Source organism: Apteryx rowi, unplaced genomic scaffold (assembly GCF_003343035.1).
Source record: "Apteryx rowi isolate R43461 unplaced genomic scaffold, aptRow1 scaffold_100, whole genome shotgun sequence".
NCBI lineage: Eukaryota > Metazoa > Chordata > Aves > Apterygiformes > Apterygidae > Apteryx > Apteryx rowi.
In genome coordinates this window covers 493,579-513,655 of record NW_020447198.1, presented here as the reverse complement: position 1 = coordinate 513,655, position 20,077 = coordinate 493,579, and the positions used below count along the sequence as shown (strand labels likewise).

The following is a 20,077-nucleotide window of genomic DNA, read 5'->3' as shown; positions in this document are numbered from 1 at the left end:
ATTGTGTTTATATAGAATACCACCTATATTTAAGTTTAATCTTGYTTACAATACTGCCATCCTGATTTTCAAAACCAGGGTTTTAACTAGGGTTAAACAAACACATTTTATTTTTATCTTTACAGATGTTTTACTACCTTCTCCACAATTAGAATAATTAATATCTAATTCATGTACATATTTCTCCATTTCTTTTAAAGTTTAGTTTGCTTCCGTACAAACCATTTAATGACAGTGAGTTCTACATGGGACAAAAGACAGACAAAGGCCAGAAAAGCTGAAGACGCTATTCAACTTTAAAGTCTCTAAAATTGATCTAATCTTATCTGATTTCTGCCTCACCAAAAAAAAAAATAAAAGCAGGCTTGTCACAGCCAACTGTAAAGTCCTCATTGCAATTCCCAAATCACAGAGCCCCCAATTCATCAAAAAGAGAACACTATCACTCTTCCATAAGGCTTTGCTATTCAGAGGATTTGTCTGAGTTTCTCTCCTTCCCCTACACAAGCATTACCACCCGAGCTCATCCCCTAAGCTGTTAAACCACGGCCAATAATAAAGCCAAGCGAGTGTCTGTTGCTATCTGCTTTATAGACTGAAGGGTCTCATGAGTCACCTTAACTTTCTAGCCGTTTGGTCATAACCATTAAACTTCATTTCATAAAATTCAGTAGGTTTTTTTTTCAGTTTGCATAACAAACAAAAATGATACAAATGTGATTTTTTTTTAAATATCCTAAGATATAAATGAAAAATGCAAATTTATACTTCACATACTCCATTTACAGGCTTAGGCATCATCTACTCTGGAAATCTTTAACGTAACTAGAGCTTTACTGTTGGAAAAAACAAGTTTTAGTGCCTCGGCAATAAAACGGGAAAGTGAATAAATAAATCTTTAGCTATTGAATTCATTTTTGTTAGCGTCTACTGAACTCAAATGCCCAAGGAATATTTTGAGTGAGATGTTTCAACATCCTAAAAACTTAATACTAGTTACATACAAACACTGAAAAATCACAGGTCATCTAGGAAATGGAGACACCCGTAGAAATGTCAATTTGTTGTTAATGCTTTTCCCTTTGCTTTTCATTTCTTATCAACTGTGTAAAAAAGCGCTAAGTTTTCAGATCATAATGTCATTAAATYTGAATATGTATCCCTATGTTTTTAATTCTGGTCTCCTCTATATATGAACAACACAGTCTCTTTACAGAAGTTCTTCATAACATCAACAATTAAATAAATATTTCAGTTGTTACAAATGTTAAAAAATGCTTATCTAGTGACATTTGCAAAGCATGCTGAGGTTGTAGATAACTGCTTTAAACCCAGAGCATAAATTTAGGGTTCTTCCCTGTTTCATTCTATTCATACTCTAGCTAGTTGCTTGAAGAAACTGGGGAGACTGCTTAACCCCTTCTCAATTTCTCCTGTATTATGAGGATATTGATGGTTGTATATTAAGATATTGGGAGGCTAAACTGCTTTATAAAATACTGAGGATCTTGGGCTAGCAAATTGTAGAAAGCGGTAATTATATCAGAAACTACTAAACCCTCTTTTTCAGTAGTTCTGTAAATGCTTTAGGCACTGGACTGAGTCTTCATCATACAGAAGCGTTACAGTTGGAAAACAGGAAGCTGAAAGCTAGTGTAGGTTGCTGGTAAAATAACAGGCCTAAAGTTTGAAAGCCCAAGTTTGTTAAAGGAATGACATTTCGTTTGGGAATTCAAACATTTCTTCAGCTGCAAGAAGACACTACGCGATGCGCCCAGGAAACACCTTGCTTCTACTCGAACAATCAATCTGAAGGGAGATGTTAAACCAGCTTGTAAGTGACCATTATACAGGGGGAGTCACTTCGAGCCCACTTCATTAACACACAGTCCTGTGGACAAACAGTGGTACCTCTTAGTGTGTGCTCAGCTTCAATCACTGCATCCAAAGGTGGCGGCTCTATTGCTTTGGCCAAAAATTGACCGATCCCTCCCAGGCGCAATAATTTGATGCTCAAAGCAATTTCATGAAGCGGTGTACGAAACATTTCAGGCGTCATATGAGTTTCAAGTCTGGAATGAGAAGAAAACAAAAAGAGCCCACATTTTTCTGAACATAAGCTTCGATCAGCATCATAGATCATTCCATCAGTGTAAACCATCAACTTCCAAAGCAGAGATACTGTCTGCCAGCCAATCCACCAACCTATCCTCACTGCGCTCCTGTAACTTAGGCACCTCTGACAGCATTTATCTTCCATTCTTCTAAATTCTCTTCCCAGGGTAAATGAGCAACAGAAACGCACAGCACGTACAGCCCTCACGTTACCAGTAACCAGTGCGGTTTGTAGCTTGAGCTGAACAGAGAGCTTGCGTGGTTGCAGCCCCCAGATCCGCAGCACGGCTGTGTCCAGCCCCTTTCTTGCCTCTTTACAACCATCTCCTATGCTGCTAAGGCAAGTCTTCACTCGTGAGACAGACAACCTGCTTTCAGCCTGCCTCACATTATCACTTCCCTACTTGTTACTCTGTCACCTCTACACCACTCAACTCCACCTGCGGGTTCCACTTGGGTCTCTGAGAAGAGTAAGTATTTTTGACATGTTTTCCAAAAGTGTTTTTCTGGAAGCAAAAAGACCTGATGGAATGAGATAGAGCACCTGCATCTATCTCTGGGGAAGTATTTTCAGTGATCGTTTAGCTCACTGGTTGAAAAATGAACTCCTAGGATATCTCCGCTGTTAAGTAACAACTGGAGAAAGTTTCAAAACACCTTGAACAGATTTCCATTTAGTTGATATCTCCCCGTGCACAAGTCCACAATAGAAATCCTCTTTCCCTTCTAGGCACTATGGATCTAGGACATTTTGTTTCCATATTCTTTGCAAGAAGCTGAACACAAGATCATTAAGTTCCACAACTACTTCAGTAGCCTAAAATCAGTTCACTGTCAAACATTCTTAATTAAAAATCACTACCTCATACTACACTGCAAATCTAAATAACAAATTTTAGCAAATTTAAGGAAAGTTTTTGATCAACTGATGCTTCCAGAGGCAACAAAAAGTTGAACACTGAAACACAGCTACGCTGTAGCTGCTATCTAAAAAAGGTGCACTGAATGTTTCCTGAGGGAGATGAAATACTGAATGTAACAGCTGTGTAGGCTCCTACAACTGGCAAGAGGATTTCCATGGCTCTAGCTATCGAGAAACAGTTTGGCAGATAGAAGAGGTCAAAGTTTCAGCAGCAGGGAGGTTGCTAGAGCAGCAGTTGGGCAGCAAGAACAGGCTTCTTGGCCACAGAAGTGACGGAGGGAAAAGTAACATTTGTCTTCCCTGCTTCAGATAGGTGACAGAATTGCCTGTATGGGAAGATGCCAGCTGCCTGCAATTTCTCAAGGCATGATACTAGAGCCTTAGCCTCATTCCAGAGCCCTTTTCTGCCTTGCCTCAATTCCCAAGCAGTATTATTTTCTTCCTAGAGGTTCTACAGTTTGCAGTAAAGCTCCTAATAATCATATCATGAACTATTTGTCCACCTTCTACTATGGGTAAAAGCATATAAACATATGTATTTATTTTTTTTTAAGCAAAAAAAGGGGGGGGGGAGGGGGGTGGATACCCAAGAACCACAGTGTGAACTTGTGAACTGATTTCATGCATTTCTTCTCTGTGCTTCCTCAATTTATTTCCCACTTCATCAGAAGTAGCATACAATTGTTCTGGGAGGACTCAAAGGTTATTTTCTTTCAGAAAGGGCACAGTCTCACCTTTCAAAGCGAGCTCTACTGCACAAATGGAAACAAAATCCAGCACGCACACGGCCTGCTCTCCCTTTCCGCTGCTCCAAATTAGTTTTGGATGCCCAGACTGTGGCATAGTTTGTCATGTTATTGTGAGCAGTGAACAGCTTCACTTTTTGTCTGTTACAGAAAAAAATACAAGATCAGATATTCTTCATCTTCAGTCCTGACAAATCAGTTCTCTTATTTCAGTCCTTGCAGCCACCCTGCTATTTAGAACACACCACCCCTGTTTGACTAACCAACCGTTGGCTAGTTAGTCATCTATCTGGAAGCTAAACCATCAGATTCTTCTTTATGAAGCAATGTCCCTAGCTAAATGCAGAATTAAGTTTTCAAAAATGTCTCAAAAGCTTAACATTTTCATGCAATTAGTGAGATTCCTATGTGCAATCTGGTCATAGAACATACACAGCAAGACAGGATCCATAACAGACTCCAAGAATTTTTGTATTTTCCTTCCAGCTATACATCATTTGTAATATTCACTGGGCAGACTGCGTATTTCAAACATGCACTGAGACCCCGTGACACCTCACATGAATATTAGCAGTGTGAATGCAGCTGACCAAAAACAGCCTACTGAAATGCCAGTGTGGTTTGTAACTGTGTTAAACAGCTAAAGACAATGCAAATTTGTCTTGAGTTAAGAGTACTCAAATTCAGCTCTGTGACTATGGGAACACAAGGCAGTTCTGTCCATTCAAAAAAAACCAAAACCCTTTTCTGCATTCCAAAGAACAGGATTTACAAAACAAAAAGCTACTTCATGAACTCACTTGCAAGAGTCTATAACATAGACCACATCGTTGATGGTAATGCTAGTCTCAGCAATGTTGGTAGATAAAATAACCTATGAAAACAGGAAATGCATATTTAAATATATTTGTTCTGAAAAAGTTAAGACTGGACTGCAAGATAAAATACATTGCTTTCTGCAGGATAAAGTACATAACCTCTACAAAAAAAGTCAGCAACACACTCCATAAAAGCACAACAGGGCAAAGTATGTTACACTCCAGACAGAAAAGACTCTCATACTTTGGTTATTCCAGGAGGCACAGGGTCAAACACTCGACGCTGTTCCTCACGAGGAATTTGTGAATGAAGAGGTAAAATTCTATACTGGTGGCCTCCTACAACATGAATACAAGAAGGTCAGTAACTGCTACTGTGTAATTCTCCTTTCTTCCTTGCACAACATGACCATTTCCACCCATTCATTCTCATGTATCTATACAAATCAATCACAGCTCTCTAAACCACTCATCCAACTCCCATTTTTACGCACAAGTCAGCACTTCTTTTGAAAAAGTAGATGAAATAGAATACAGTTGCTTGTACCAAAATGTGGATTCATTTCTAGATGCTTCTGCATTGTATATATCAAGTTCCAGCCAGGCAGAAAAACAAGTACAGCTCCTGGGACGTTCAGAGTCTCAATATACATTAGCAGGGCCTCAATGAGTTCAAAAGGAGTTTCCTTCTCATTCAGCTGAGCCATGGAGTGTTTTGTTTCTGGGCCATATTCATCACTACAAATAAGGTTGCAATTTGCCTACAAAGAAAAGAAAAAAAGCAACAACAGATGAATTTACTCCATCTCTGGACACCGGCTGGCCTGGCAAATAGGAAAATGAGATGGGTGGATGGGGAAGATCATCTCAGGCACAGCTCACAGAACGGTTCCCAATAAGCTGGTGGTCCTACTTCCCAGCGTTCTAGTACAAGGCGGCAATTGTAACGCAAAACAATTTAGCAGTGGGAAACTACCGAACTAATTTAACTTCTGTTTTTTCACCTCTAGAAGCATTTCAGTTCTATTTTTAAAGAGAAGTGGGATRACAAAACATGAGAATTTTAGCTTCAACAAAAAAGAAACTTTTCAGTTTACACAGGCATTCAGAAATTTCAATTCTGTTTCTGAAGTTAACAGCAATTTCAGATATTAAGCATTTTTAGCAACTTTCAAATTTCTATGTTCAACAATATTGAACAGACAACACAGTACTTTACCTGCTACTCCATTATTGGAGCAATGTATTTCCTCCTTTGTATCACTCAGCAACATCCCCAATAAATTTCTGCTTATTAATAAAGTTGATCAATTAGTCCTTATCACAGTGATCCTTGTTAAACAATGCTTTTTCAAAAACACTTTTTGATCTTGTGTGATTAGAGAAAAAAAAAAGGTACAACTACATGTGCCTTACACTAGAGCTACAGCCCTAACGAGCACTTGTTTAATTTTTAATATTGAAAAGTCAAACATACATCATCATCTTCACCACCTTCTTCATCCTTCTCTTTCTTCTTCTTATCCTTTGACGGAGGAATGAATTGAGTCATTTGAATGCAATCTTCCAGAAAATATTCTGCAAGGACAGACAAGTCATTGGTTGTCAAGGGTGACCACTATAAGGCTAAATAAAGGAACACAACTCTTTTTACCATCCCTTGAGATCATTCCTAGACATGACCACAATATTTCAGAACACTAGTTTTAGAGCATGAAGCCAAGACTGGAGAAAATTCTTTGACCGTCAGCTTGGATATGAGAATCTTTTCTACCCTACCCCTCTATTCAATATACTTCCATGTAACTTTTACTGCTTTTTTTAAAAAAATACTGGCTCATTTAAAGCTACTTCCCTAGTTCCTAATAATACAGACAACTGATCTGAAACATCACTACCTGGCTATCACTATTCTCACCCTCCAAGGGAAAACATCCCAAATGGTGGCAGATTTTGTTTTGTTTTAAATTAAATAGTGTTGTGAAATCGTTTACTGTTATTGTCTACTCTGCCAGTCAGGTGTAAACTATATCTGTGAGACACAAGGCAATCTAAATAAGGTGTACATCTTGCTGTCCACATACGCCTGCATATGACTTAATAAAAATAAAAGCACTTATAAAAATAATTATTAAAAAAAAAAAGAAGCTCGGTGATTTACCTTGAACAGGGAAGGTTCTACCAAAGACCTCAATAATAGGACAGTTGAAGAAGTATTCACAGAACATACTAGTATCGATGGTGGCAGACATGAGGACAACCCTGATTTCAGGATATGCCTGAACTACATCTCTCAGCACCACCAAAAGAAAGTCAGTCTGTGTAAAAAGAGAATAAGAGCATCATTAATTTCCTACCTGCAAAAAGAAAGCTTCCAAAAAGACCAGAAAGAACTACATGGATGTGCAAACTTATTAAGCAGCAGCTTTGCTGGACGAGAGAAGTAAAAATTGTCACAAAAATATCCCATAACCAGTTGCCAGTGTTTTATCTTGCAATGTTGCAATTCTTGGGATAAGAGAATTTTAAGATTTCCAATGCACAGAGGAGTTTATTCTTTATCAGAATTGAAGGAACTCAAGAAAACCCTTTAAAAATAACTATCCTTGTTTCTAACAAAACACTACAACCTAAGGTCTTTCTAAATTTTGTTTATATATAAAGTAGTTATAGTTCGAAAATAAGTAGGAATGACTTGGTGCAATTGTATGCAAAGCTCTGCAGTTCTGTTTAAACATGACATTTATTTAGTTTTGTCCTCCAGTTAGGCAGGCCCTTATTTCAAGGGATAAAATTCCATCCTCATACAAAATTTGAAAATTTATACAATCCATCATTAATATAGTCTTAATAGATGAAGAGATGGATCAGAAAAATCTGAATTGCGATTCCATTTAAATGAGTCCCCAGATTCTGTCAAAGCAAGCCTAAGCTTCTTGGCAGGATTTAATGGTTTCTCTCACTCTTGGTGTGGCAAAGCTGAAAGTTATTTGGAAGAATCAAGGGGACTGCAGCTGTCTTCAATTTCTTAAATTAAATGCAATCTCCCCAATTCCGTTTTCACCTTGTTGCATTTCTGTTTGTGTCAAAACCAAATTCATTTAAGGACATCACCGTCTAGATGGCACCTTCTGTAAATACTACTGCTGTACCATTAAAATAATACAAAACTGTCAGCAGAAAAAGTGAAAAAACATCCATAATTATTTGTTCCCTGAACCAATCTTGACTCTTACATTCAGTGATGTCCCACTTTTGAACAAAAAGTACTAGTACAATGCTGCTCTATTTTCCAGAAAGTATCAGGACATAGGAGATCCTAATGGGCAAAAGAGATAGGATAGCAAGAAAGCCTAAGTTCTTGATCTTCTGATGAGGTGAGAAGTAATTAAGAGACAAATTTTTAAAATCTCATTACAGATAGAAGACTTGCATATATGGCATTCAGTAAAATGCACTATTTCCTGTTACACGTGTACAATTGCACAGGAACACATACAAAAGTTAAACAGCACAGAAGCAKAGAGAGAAATATGATCCAAATCACCAGGTAACTCACATTAATATCTCTCTCATGAATCTCATCAACAATAACATGACTAATGCCACGAATCCCAGCCTCCAGCTTTCTCAGAAGAACACCTTAAGCAGATATAATAATTATACGTTAACGTAGGTAACAGCTCAATTTTTTAATTTCAGATAAAACATCRTCAAGAACAGTTGCACTGGTCAAAAAAACAAAACAAAAAAGAAAAAACTAAGAAATATGCCAACTGTCCAACGTATTTTACTACCCACTGCCCCATCTCTATCTCCCATGCTTTCATCTGTACATGCAACGGAAGGGTACAAAGTGTTACTACTAGAGAGATTCGTTCTTCTTTCCCCCCCATTACCGCTTCCCTTTCTGTCTTCTTCTAAGAGCAAACAACATACAGCAATTTCATCTCCTTAGGTGATTATTAGAGTCTTATTAGATCTGTATTTATTATCAAACTTCCAGTGAGCTGAAAACCAAACTGAACTATCTTCACCCTTCCTTGCCAGGACAGCGCATTAGAAAACTTCTTCTAACCCCCCAAAATTTTACATCTTTTATACAGATTTTCTGAAAAAATTTAATCTAATCGTGTTTCCACTTTTGCTGCTAGCTCAAAGACTTCAGACTCATAAATAACAAGCTCCATACAGAAACAAAACAATACAGACCTACAGTGCAGAACATCACGCTGGCATGTGGCCGAGGAAGCATGGATTCAAATCGTACGCTGTACCCACAGCTTTGCCCAGGTTGTTCTCCTCGCTCATATGACACACGTTCTGCTACAGAAACTGCACTGATTCTCCGAGGCTGTGGGATGAAACAGTTTTTCCACAACTTAATGATGAGGTTTTATTAGCTTACTAGAACACCACCACAAACACAAAAATAAATTATAAAAATTACAGGTGTCCTAAGATTTCTTTACACAATAGTCATTACAACTGTAATATCTATAACAGCAAGTTTTTTCTTCTGAAATGGTTGATTATGCACATACAATTACAGAGGAGGGATATAAGGATATATGGAAACTACCACCTGGCATTTGCTGAATCCTTTCCCCTCAAACAGCCAATAATTTTTCACGTGGGCAAGGTACCAGTCAGAGTACCTTATCCTATCCAGAGCATGTGAAAAATAACACTTCAAATGAAGATGTATATGATGCTGAGGTTTCTCATATGTATTGTTCTCCCCAGTCCTATCTGATAATGAAACAACATAAACCATTAGAAAGTAATACAGGGAGCAATAGCACTAATGTCATGGTGAAGTAAAACTCCCGACTCCTACATGTAGCACTGAGAAGGAAGCTTCTTCAAGCTTTTGTGAATGATGCTCGTGATGATGATTAATTTCTCAGCACATCCTAATAGAGCACTTCTAGTATCCAGCCATGAAACTTAAGCAGTTGCATTTGTAACGTACTCCTTACCTGTGTCACTACTATATTGCATTCTGCAGCTCGGTTGTTTTTGATATATTCATCCAGTATGTATTGTGGAACTTGTGTGGTTTTGCCACAACCAGTGGCACCACGAACTACAACCACAGAATTGTGACGGATTGCATCCAGAATTTCATTTTCAAAATTCTTCACAGGTAGAGTCTCCCTCTCTCGTAGTATCTGGGGAGGGCGGAGAAAATCACATTTCCAGTCACGTCCAACCATCAGCCTGTTCTGCTCCGCATGCTTACTTCCTCTCACTCCTCTACACAGATTTCACTTACTCAAAGGAAAAACTTATCATACAAGCTATAGGTTACTCTAACTAGACGCTAAAACAGCAGCAACACATTTCCCACACCCATCCCAGCTTTTACTTAACCCACAGTAGCATCCAGTACTTCTGAAAACTTGGCATATATTACTACCGAAATCCACAATACTCTGCACTGTGTGTGTTACATTCAACCTCTTTTGGAAGAGAACAAGACTAGCACAAGCGTGCCAGGAAGAGCACCTACTCTTTGTAATTCTTGATCTTGCTCCAAACGGTATACGAAATCACTTTTCAAATCCATGCTTATTTGCTCTGGAGTGACCTGCAAAGCAAACACATTGTTTGGAGACTTGTTCATGCTCTATTTAATTGTATCAAAACTTCATAATAAAAATCAGTCACACCAATGTAACAATTCCAAATATCAATATAGGATCATGTCCTGTATAACTCCCTGAAATGAGTTATGCAGATGAGCTGTCCTATCCCGTTCATTCGTGTGTTGAAATTAAATGGCCATCCCTGGAAGTTTTTCGGAAAGACCCCACAAACTGAAAAAGCCAGTGAGATACTCAGGTGACCACTGCAATAGCAGGGTTTTTTTATGTAAGGAATAAGATAATGTAAGCTCAGGAGCAAGTTTGAGGTAAAGAGCATTCAAAAGTTCCAGAAGCAAGAAAACAAAAGCAAGTCAATTGTTTGAGCTGTCTTACATTAGCCAGAGGACCCTCATCAATATTGCAGCTGGTCCAAGGGTTCCAGTTGGACTGAGGTGGTGACCATGGAACAACTCCCATTTGACTTTGTCTCTGGGATGGTTCAAAATGCGCCAGCTTTCCAATGTTAATCAGAACTGGATTCCTGGGATCTTCAGGCTATACATGCAAAAGGAAGGTGGGCAGAGCAAGTTGAATGCATTAAACAAGCAGGCCTGGTGTTGCATACTGGAGTGAAGTATCTGAACCACACACTCACCCATGGCACAATCTCCAGAGACAGCTCCCGTACAATGTTTTGCAGCTGATTTTCTAAGTCAGAAGAGAGCGACACTTCATAGGGTTCCACCTATTAAGTGGAATATTATTAAATATTTAAAAACTACCTGTAGATATACACAAAAATACAAACAATGGAAGCAAGAACTGCAGACTACTAGAGAGTATATGGAACCAGCAAATAGTTCCTAGCGCAACAAGGCAAAAAGATCATCATCAGTTCAAAACTCACATTCTTGAAACATTTTGCCAACTTTTGGTCCAACAAGAATCTGTAGAATACTTTTAAATGTCTGAGTTTAATTGAATAGGAAGATACTGCCATATTTGTAACCAAATACCAAAAAACCGCTAAATGTACCAGAGAACTGTATGTAGCATGAACAGAACTCTTTTTTTAAGCTTCCAGAAAATTTACACTGATAGRAGCACTTGTTGCAAGTCCTATTTCATTTAACATGCTATCAAATTCCTTTACTGATCCATTCACATACACACTAAGTTGTATTTCTGATGCAAATCACTGATCAGACCAAAAATGGGTCACTTGTCCAAAGAATCAAAATGATTTATTAACTTCTATTCTGTTAAATATCRAGCGCAAACACTAACTCACTCCCTCGTCCTTCTAAGAGGGTGCTTGTATGTCACTAAAACAAAAGCAACAATTTCTGGTCCTTCTACCAGACTCACCGATTCTCCTTCCTTCTTCTTTGTCTGTCCAGAATAAGGTTCTATGACACCGAGATGGTAGAGTTGTCTAACTAAGGAAAGGGCACAGGACTGTGCTGCCAGCTTTTTGTTTGATCCATGCTCACGACCGAAGATCCCTGCAGCACACAAAGCTTAGAGTGGCAGTGGCTGAYGATGCAAACAGCTTCCACAGAGATATTACTGAGATGAGCTTTGTGATTGTGCACACAAGCCAGGTTTCATGGAAAGAGGCTCAACTCTCGATAAATCCAGAGTTCCAATATAAGATTCAACAAGGTCYGTTTATCAGCTGACTCACACTAGCTACATAATGTTATTTACTGACCTTCTAAGGAACTCCTRTAGTTAATAAAGGATACCTTAAGGTCTTTTCTACCTTCAATACCTAAGGAAGTATGATTATCCTATACCAACCAACAACATCATATAAGCTTTACTGCAATCTCTACATAAACAGATATTATGGAAAGCATACCTACTGCCTAGGAACACATTAGACACCTGCATTTCTAAGACAGGCGAAGGACAAGTTACCAAGACAAACAAAACCTACCATAACTCCTAGGCACTTCTCTGCGCTCAGAAGAAAGATTAGTGGAAGCACGTAGTAGACAAGGAGTAGAATGCAACAAGCAAAGCACACAGAAAAAAAGATTTCACATCAGGAAACAAACATGGACCTTCACCTTTGGAAGTGGCTCCAACATGTAACTACGAAAATCCGTACTCAAGGGTTCTACCTAGTTCTCTGCACCGACACCAATCGTTTRCTAAGACCAAAAAAAATAGAGAGGAACACTTACTTCTGCCCAGCTGCTTCACATAAATGTTCATTTCTGCAATAAAACTCCTGTAAAAGAAAAAGAACATGAGGGCTACAATTACAAAGAATAGCTGAAATCRACCCTGCCAAAATAGCCACTCTTTCCAGTTTTTTTAGGCAAAGCTCAAAACTCAGCAATATATTCTTACTTAATCCTTAAAAAAATAATGTTTTTTATCATTTTAAGTGTGTTTTGTTTTTCTCTGAATAGTATTTGAGAAATGAAAACTCAACCAAAGACCTCCTCTTGTGTACTCAGTCAGAGACTCTCAATTCATCAATGACCAGGGTAAAATACTAGTGCTTTTAATCCCTTTAACCTCAAGTTAGAAGGTGACAAACTTGCTATCAATATAATCAGTAGATCCGTTAAGAAGAATCCTGTAAATAGTACTGTTCAGCATTGAAATTTAAAGCCACATATTAGGAAATATGCTCCAAACTGTCTGAGACAATTACAAAGCACACAGCATGTTAACRTAACATGGGCCAAAGCTGATAAATCCCACTAGGAGCCTGGGTTTATTAACTTGGATGCAACACTTACTATATCTACTCTTTTTCTACATTGCAGTTGCCACATATTTGGCCTGCTCAGAGCACAGACAAAACTAAATCAGGCCATTTTGTCGAAGACAATGTTGGAAGTATCTGCATAGAAGGAGATACAATATCTGTATACTTGAATTTTCTTGAAGCCCTTAGTTCCATACTCTGGGAACYTAGTCAAAAGTAACTGCGTGCAGCAGAAGTAACAGTTTGCCTAGTAGCCCTGTAGCAAATTCTTTTAACGGTCTACTGGTACATTAATTAGGCTTAAAGGAGTTAGAAAGCCATATGTCAATAGTGGATGATGGAAAATAGATCCATGTTTTTAAAGGCACAAACCTAAGTGCATACTTCTACAAATTAAAAATTAAAGCCAAGTTCTTGTAAGATTGGATTTAAACTTGCAAATATGATTCAAGATGTATGACTGGACTTTATCAGATGTAGCTCCTCTGAGAACTATGCCTCTGGTACTTCCACAGCTGCAGGCAGAACCTTGCAGCTGGGTCCTTGATTTCTTGCTGTAAATAGAAAAAAAGGTTAGGTGTTAGAACTCCTTCCTGTACTACTAGTGAACTGACCTTCACGCACAGTGGCTTCACGGGTGAAAGGCCACTGGCTTTCAGGGACACAACAGCCAATTAAGGCACCGATGCCAGTATGTTTCTCAGCCAGGCCTATAGTCAGCATTCAATCTCATTCTCCTCCACCTAAGGGGAGAACAGCGACACCAAAATCAGTTTACAATAGACTCCCATGAGATTGCTTAGTACAGTCTAAGCAGCCCATGTATGAATAAGCACAGATCTCTGGTGTCGCCCACTGCTACCATCTTCAACATGAACAGAAGGAGGCAAAGGCATCCCACACCACTAAAGGAATCCCAAAAGAGAAAAGCCACATTCCATCCCTTAATATTTAGTTCATAGTTTATATTAGGAGAGACATATTCACACATACAATGATACCCTCCTYTCAAAACTGAAACAACCTTTCCAATTCCAAATTTTACTACTACCAAATTCTGATACCTACTGACTATGATCCATTGAAAACAAAAAAAAAAATTTCTCCTTTAAAAATCTGAGATCAAGACTGACACTTTTCTTATAAAAACTATTACTATAAAAAAAAAAATCACACTGGCAATATGCATGAGAACTGGTATTTCTAAAAATATATATATATATATATAAAAATAAAAACAAAAAACTCTCCTCAAAACTCCCAAAACATCTGAAATCATTCCTCTCTTGTTATATGTACCAAAAGGATTAAATCTGGTAGAAAAGTTATTACCTTTTGCCCTCTGCCAAAGAAATGCTAGGACACATTAAGATTGTTTTCTACCTATCTGATTAGCTGCAGGAGAGTTTTACAGTTCCTCCTTCTGTCATTCCTTCAAGAGCAATTCACATGAGCTTTCCTGGGTGTAATAACTACTACACCCTGAAATGCTCTACAGAAGAACAGTAAATGGGCTGAGAAACATACTGTCACCAACGGCCACCTCATTCTGCTTAAGCATATGCATATTAAATATATGGATTTTAACGCTTTTACTTGCAGAAAACCTATCAAAATGAACTACAATCTGCAAAATATAGAATAAAAGAAGTGTTCAAGCACAACACCTGGAACAAACATGTATTAAGTTCCTAGTACTGTACAAGCTATTTTTTGTATTGTTCATTCAAGGGRGAGAAATGCCCTTGCTTGAAAACAGAAATGGAGATGAAGTGACTCGAAGATAAGTTTTAAATGAGAATTCAGAACTTTGTCACCAATATACATATTTTAAATGCCTTAAATGTTTATAAGACTCAACCACAAAAGGATACCAGAGGTCTGGTATATATTCCAAGCAAGTCTCTCATGGAAGACTGTAATGAGAAGACTTACTTGTCTTTCTAAAAAACAACTCTCATAGAAAACAAATTTATATAAAACTAAAAAAAAAAAAAAAATCCAGCAGCAGCATGCCATTATTTCTGACCACAGCACATAATTATTTCACAAGAATTAACACAATGCCCCAAAGTGTTGATTTTTAAAGACTATTCCAAATGGGAGTAAAAGTTCAAAAACATCAATTCTTTATGCACAATCTGCTATGCATTATTTTCATTTGGGAGAAGAACATGCAARTTTTCAGTTCACTTACACCCTGTTGATGGAACAGGAAGAAAGTCAAAAAGGACTCAACCRGTTTCAACTGAAATTTAACACCCTCAAAACTCCTGCAGGAGGATCACTTTGATTCTGCCAAACTCATGTTTTCCAGTAGAAGATTCTGCTGAAAAACGTTAACCATAATAGAAATAAGATGTCCCTGAAGCACATTTCTAGCTAAGCAAATGTAAGCATACTTAAGATTTACTCAAATTGTACAAAAGAAACTGCAGTTATACAAACAATCACTGCAAGCAATTCAGCACTCCCTCCATTCAAACTGATGTCAGTTGTTAGCTAGGTCACAGCAATCGTCGTAAAAGCCACACATCCATGAAAAACATCAGATAAAAATTTCTTCAGAGTTACTCAAATCTCAGCACCAATGCTCATCACTCCCATTTCAAGATTTAGGGATGTTACAATTCTGAAACTGGATTAAACAGTCTACAAAGCAAGTCAAAGGCACTGAAATGAAGACAGAAGGAAAAAAACTATGAAAATGAATGTGGTTACCCCTTTCTCTTATCAAGGACTTTGATTACTATCTTTCAAACTCTGTTGGCCCTGGTAAAGAATACCATTTTCTCACATAGAACTGCAGAGCACTACAAATAAGTGTGACCAGACACTATCACCAAAAATATTTCTAACCCTTAATATATAGAAGGTGACTGAAACTACCAGACCTGTTGTGATCAGGTCCCACTTGGGTGTATTTATATTCTCCCTGAATCTTCTCCTTTTGGAAAAACTGGTTCAGACGTGCCTTAGCATTTTCCAAAGTCCAATTCCCATGAAGACCAGCATTTAAGTCCACTTCTTCTGACTCCAAGGTCTAACATTAGAAGAAACATTTCATTTATTGGTTTCTGTTAGATTTCAATTTTAAACATTCTTATAACAAGTCTTTGAAATAACTTGTCTAGATACTGTAAAATAGTTAAGACTTCTTTACAGAAAATGCTGAAAAGTCTTCAGTATTTCCTGATTTTTGCAACAAAATGTCTATACAAATAATCTGATATTCACAGCACCCAGAATGATTTATTTTGTTTTTAGCTTAAGTAAATTAGCTTTGTTAAAAGTCAGCAGGTATATCTTCAACTGAAGTTAAAACCAAGAGCAAAATATCAAATGAAAATTGCAAGCCTGATTATAAATGCTAATAACAAATTAAAGGAGTGAAAGACACCTATTTAAGAACTAAAGTAAAGGACAACAGAATAGAATAAAACTGAATAGAATGACTTACTGCCTGCACTTCTTGTTCCTCTTTCCTTGAATAGTAATCTTTCAAATTTGCTCCCCGATCCCACTGAGATCCACCATAGCCAGAGCTTCCAGGTGCTGCACCTGGGCCATTATCTACCAGGGGAAAAAACAAAAACTGTGGTTCCCCCAAATCACATTCTCAGCAACGGAGAAGCATTGCCTGGCGATCTCAACAGGACATGAATGCTCCCTCAGAGCTCATGCAGTCATTCACACCTCTGCCTCAAAACTACAATGACTTCTAACTGTCTTCTGTGTGCAGAATTATACTATGTGRAAAAAAAAAACAAATCTATATACATGTACTACACCCACATACATCTAAATTCCAGTTTTCACAGTCTTACCTATCTCAGCCTTTAGAATCAAATGTGGAGGAAGAGGTCCACCCAAAGTAGAACTGGAACCAGTAACATCTCTAGCTGCACCATGCATCAGTCCGTCAGGGGTATCACCACCTGCTGGCTATAGAAGAAAATGAAGGGAAATACCAGCACCTTTGCACAGAATAAGTCTTTTTAGTATTTAGCTAGAAAACCTTAGGCAGCATAAAGAGCTCATGCATCATTATGCAATAGTAATAGCCAAAGCTCCTTTTTAAATATGAAAGGAATGCAATTGCTGAATATTTGGCTTTTTGTGGGTGTTCTTTAATTAGATTTTCAACCAACAAGTAGCTCTGACATAAAGTTCAGCAATTACAAAACCAATTGTGTGAGCATCTGGGAAAAATAACAGATATGGTCCATMTCTTATATCCAAGATAACTCAAATAGACATTATAAACATACAAAAAAACCCTGTAAGAAAACATGTAAACAACAAAATTACAGTTATCTATACAGTTTAAATTCTTCCCTTTTTGAAAYGCGTATATTTAACTAACTGATCACAAGGCACAGAACACTATCCCCATTTAGGATCTAGCTAGGCAGCACAATTCATCGCCATGAAACTAACTGGTACAACAGACACGATATAGGTCTTGTTACCATAGGGCTCCACCTTGGCTTAGGAGACAAGGAAGCACTGCTCTAACATGGGTAACTCCTTCGACTATTCAGACTAACTACTCAATGTTATACAGATATACTTTTAATGAGACACTGGAAAAAAAGTATTCCCTTCCCTCTTGACATTTAACATGTAGCTCCATGCTTTATTTACTGTACACTACAACTGTTGTAAAGATAGAATTATCTTCCTCCTCAGCTTGTATGTGATACTCATTGCTGTGACACTTGCATGGCTCATAAAACATCACAAAAAGCAATGATCCTATTTCACACAAGAGCAGCTAAGGTATAAAGTGCTTAAAGTTAAAAAATATTCAAATTTTCAATGTCTGCTTTGAAGCGCCTTTGGTTTTTTTGTTTTGTTTTTTTTTAGTACACAGCATTATATATCATACCATGCACTTAACACAAAACTCCCAGAGTCAGGTGTGAGTACTCAGCACTTTTATCATCAGGATGCAGCACCTCACAGGAACTCTGAATTCTATCCCAGCCTCATCAACTATGCAGACTAACACGTATATATTTCAGCTTTCCAACACTGCAGGCAGAAGTCCTACAGATTCAGTCTTCTTCACTGCATGGGGGTGCCAAACTGAACTCCAGGGAATAGAGCACACCCAGATAACCCAGATGCATTACAATCAAAGATCAGTCGTTGGTGTAGAGAAAGGAGCAGCTTACCCCAAAAGTAGGAATTTCTTCACTCTTCATTTCATTCACTCGAACCAAATAATTGACAAAGTCTCGAGCAGCATTGCTCTGCGCATCTTTCTTGTTAGTGGAATTGCCCATGCCAATGTAGTTAAAGCCTTCTACTCGAACCTGCAAATTAAAATACAGATCTGTGGTAAGTTCAAGTGAAAGTGTCTTGAAAAGGCAACGCTTTTTTTCCTACAGCTCTTCAAAGTATAACTTGGGTCCAGAAAATATTTTATACCTATTGAAGAAAACGTCAACAGTCCATTCTCAAGAGAATGAGTATTTACCAAAACCTTGTCAAAGAAAAYGAATCAGTGTAGAAAGGGACCCTTCCAGCAAGCAGCAGCAAACTCTCCCCAGGTTCCCTTTCCTCAGCCTTCATCCCAGTCTGTCTCAAACAACAAGGACAGAAGAGAGCTTGTGTGTCCTCTACTGTAGTTCCATGTTATTACAGCATGCAAGTCATTATGTATTTCATAAACTTAGAGCAACAATTTAAAGCAGCATCTTGCTATCCTGCTAGTTTATCTGAGAAACTGCTACAAAATGAGTACACAACAGAAACCTTTTTCAAATTTCAAACTAACCAGACATTTTACAGCTATTTTTCTGCAACCACTGCCCTTCATCTTCAACAGTTATTTTCCATCCTTATATATTTATACTCAGCCTCATTACTAATTTTGCAAAACTTTCAGATTTTTATTATAGAAGTGCACTGCAAATTCAGATTTGTGGAGTAAAATACTCTTTCTGCATGAAACAGAAATCCGTACATACATGTTATGAGAAAAGAAGAGCACCTACATGTAAGAGGAAGGAGAATACAAAGATCCTCACTCTGATAGCAARCAGTATATATTCAAAGGTGAGGAAATAAAAGGACATAATCATTAGCCTGTATAGCAGGTTCTGCCAGAAAAATGGAGAAGTCCAACAAATTTGGAAGTGCTCAGACACTCTTAGAGATACTTTTAAAGACACCACACAACTACTGATAATGGGTGACAACAGGGATGCCCAGCAATAATCATTTCCATATGGCACCTGTTCATTTGGAGTCACAGCATTCCCTCAAATCCTGACATGCTGTTCAACCTCAATTACAATACCRTTAGTCTAATATTACTGTGCTGCTCAGTTTTGCTATGGGGTTTTCCAGGATCAATGCGAGGGGGAAGGAAGGGTATAATGACAAATTCAATGTGTTTAGTCCAAATATTTTTATTTATAACTAACCCACTCTCCAAGTGGCCTTGGATTTAACATTAGCTCCTTCTTGAAGACAATCTGAATTTTAAATTCTCTGGTGGAACATTCAGGACTTCAACAGCGAAGCAGAGAGCAATATTGTAACAGCACACAGACTAGAAGCCAACACAACAGGACTTTCTTTTAATACATTTCAACACAAGTTCAGCAGATGATCAAAATTCTTTGGGGTCACATGTGTGGATACAGGTGTTAATGCACACATTCGCCTTAAAACAATGATTCTTTTTTATTGTAAGAACTTTTACCAGGCTACTTTACGTTCACAAACCAATTCAGCACTTTTTAAACCTACACGCGAGAAATTTAAATTTGCAATCACCCATTTGAGCTTTAAATTTGCAATTACCTTGAAACACTGCATGAGGTAAGGGAACAGGTGCCTGCATATGCTAACTTTAAAACATTCAAGCTTTCATGCATCAGGGTCTTTTTTAAATTTTCGCTAAACACTTAGCTTCCAGCAGCCCTTGCTATACACCAAGGAACACTGTAGATTTGTATAGGGCCTTTATACGCACACGCAAACAGCCTCTGGCCACCTATTCGCTACCAGCGGTAACGTTCTCTCAAGACAACCCATTCACTGAAAGACCCCATCCACCCCGGCGCTGCTGAGAAGCCCTGGGCTCAGCGCGCTACGGCGAGGCCCCTCTGAGAGGAGCGCGGCAGCGCCGCGGGCTGCGG

At 38.1% G+C, this 20,077-nt stretch overlaps 1 protein-coding gene across 10 annotated transcripts in view; it reads right to left on the bottom strand.

Annotated features, from left to right (window-relative positions):
• Nucleotides 1–20,077, bottom strand: part of DHX9 (DExH-box helicase 9) — a 50,586-nt gene that overhangs the window by 8,014 nt on the left and 22,495 nt on the right. For all 10 annotated transcript variants that reach the window (XM_026062251.1, XM_026062231.1, XM_026062262.1 and 7 more), the window contains 19 exons: nucleotides 18,101–18,241; nucleotides 16,748–16,865; nucleotides 16,381–16,493; nucleotides 15,815–15,963; nucleotides 12,385–12,431; nucleotides 11,561–11,697; nucleotides 10,848–10,937; nucleotides 10,586–10,747; nucleotides 10,117–10,194; nucleotides 9,584–9,775; nucleotides 8,814–8,955; nucleotides 8,161–8,243; nucleotides 6,763–6,919; nucleotides 6,079–6,179; nucleotides 5,149–5,362; nucleotides 4,846–4,940; nucleotides 4,584–4,657; nucleotides 3,772–3,924; nucleotides 1,912–2,072 (listed from right to left, as the gene is read on the bottom strand). In XM_026062251.1, coding sequence (XP_025918036.1) covers nucleotides 1,912–2,072; nucleotides 3,772–3,924; nucleotides 4,584–4,657; nucleotides 4,846–4,940; nucleotides 5,149–5,362; nucleotides 6,079–6,179; nucleotides 6,763–6,919; nucleotides 8,161–8,243; nucleotides 8,814–8,955; nucleotides 9,584–9,775; nucleotides 10,117–10,194; nucleotides 10,586–10,747; nucleotides 10,848–10,937; nucleotides 11,561–11,697; nucleotides 12,385–12,431; nucleotides 15,815–15,963; nucleotides 16,381–16,493; nucleotides 16,748–16,865; nucleotides 18,101–18,241 — 2,407 coding nt within the window. The remainder of the gene's footprint in view (nucleotides 1–1,911; nucleotides 2,073–3,771; nucleotides 3,925–4,583; nucleotides 4,658–4,845; nucleotides 4,941–5,148; nucleotides 5,363–6,078; nucleotides 6,180–6,762; nucleotides 6,920–8,160; nucleotides 8,244–8,813; nucleotides 8,956–9,583; nucleotides 9,776–10,116; nucleotides 10,195–10,585; nucleotides 10,748–10,847; nucleotides 10,938–11,560; nucleotides 11,698–12,384; nucleotides 12,432–15,814; nucleotides 15,964–16,380; nucleotides 16,494–16,747; nucleotides 16,866–18,100; nucleotides 18,242–20,077) is intronic.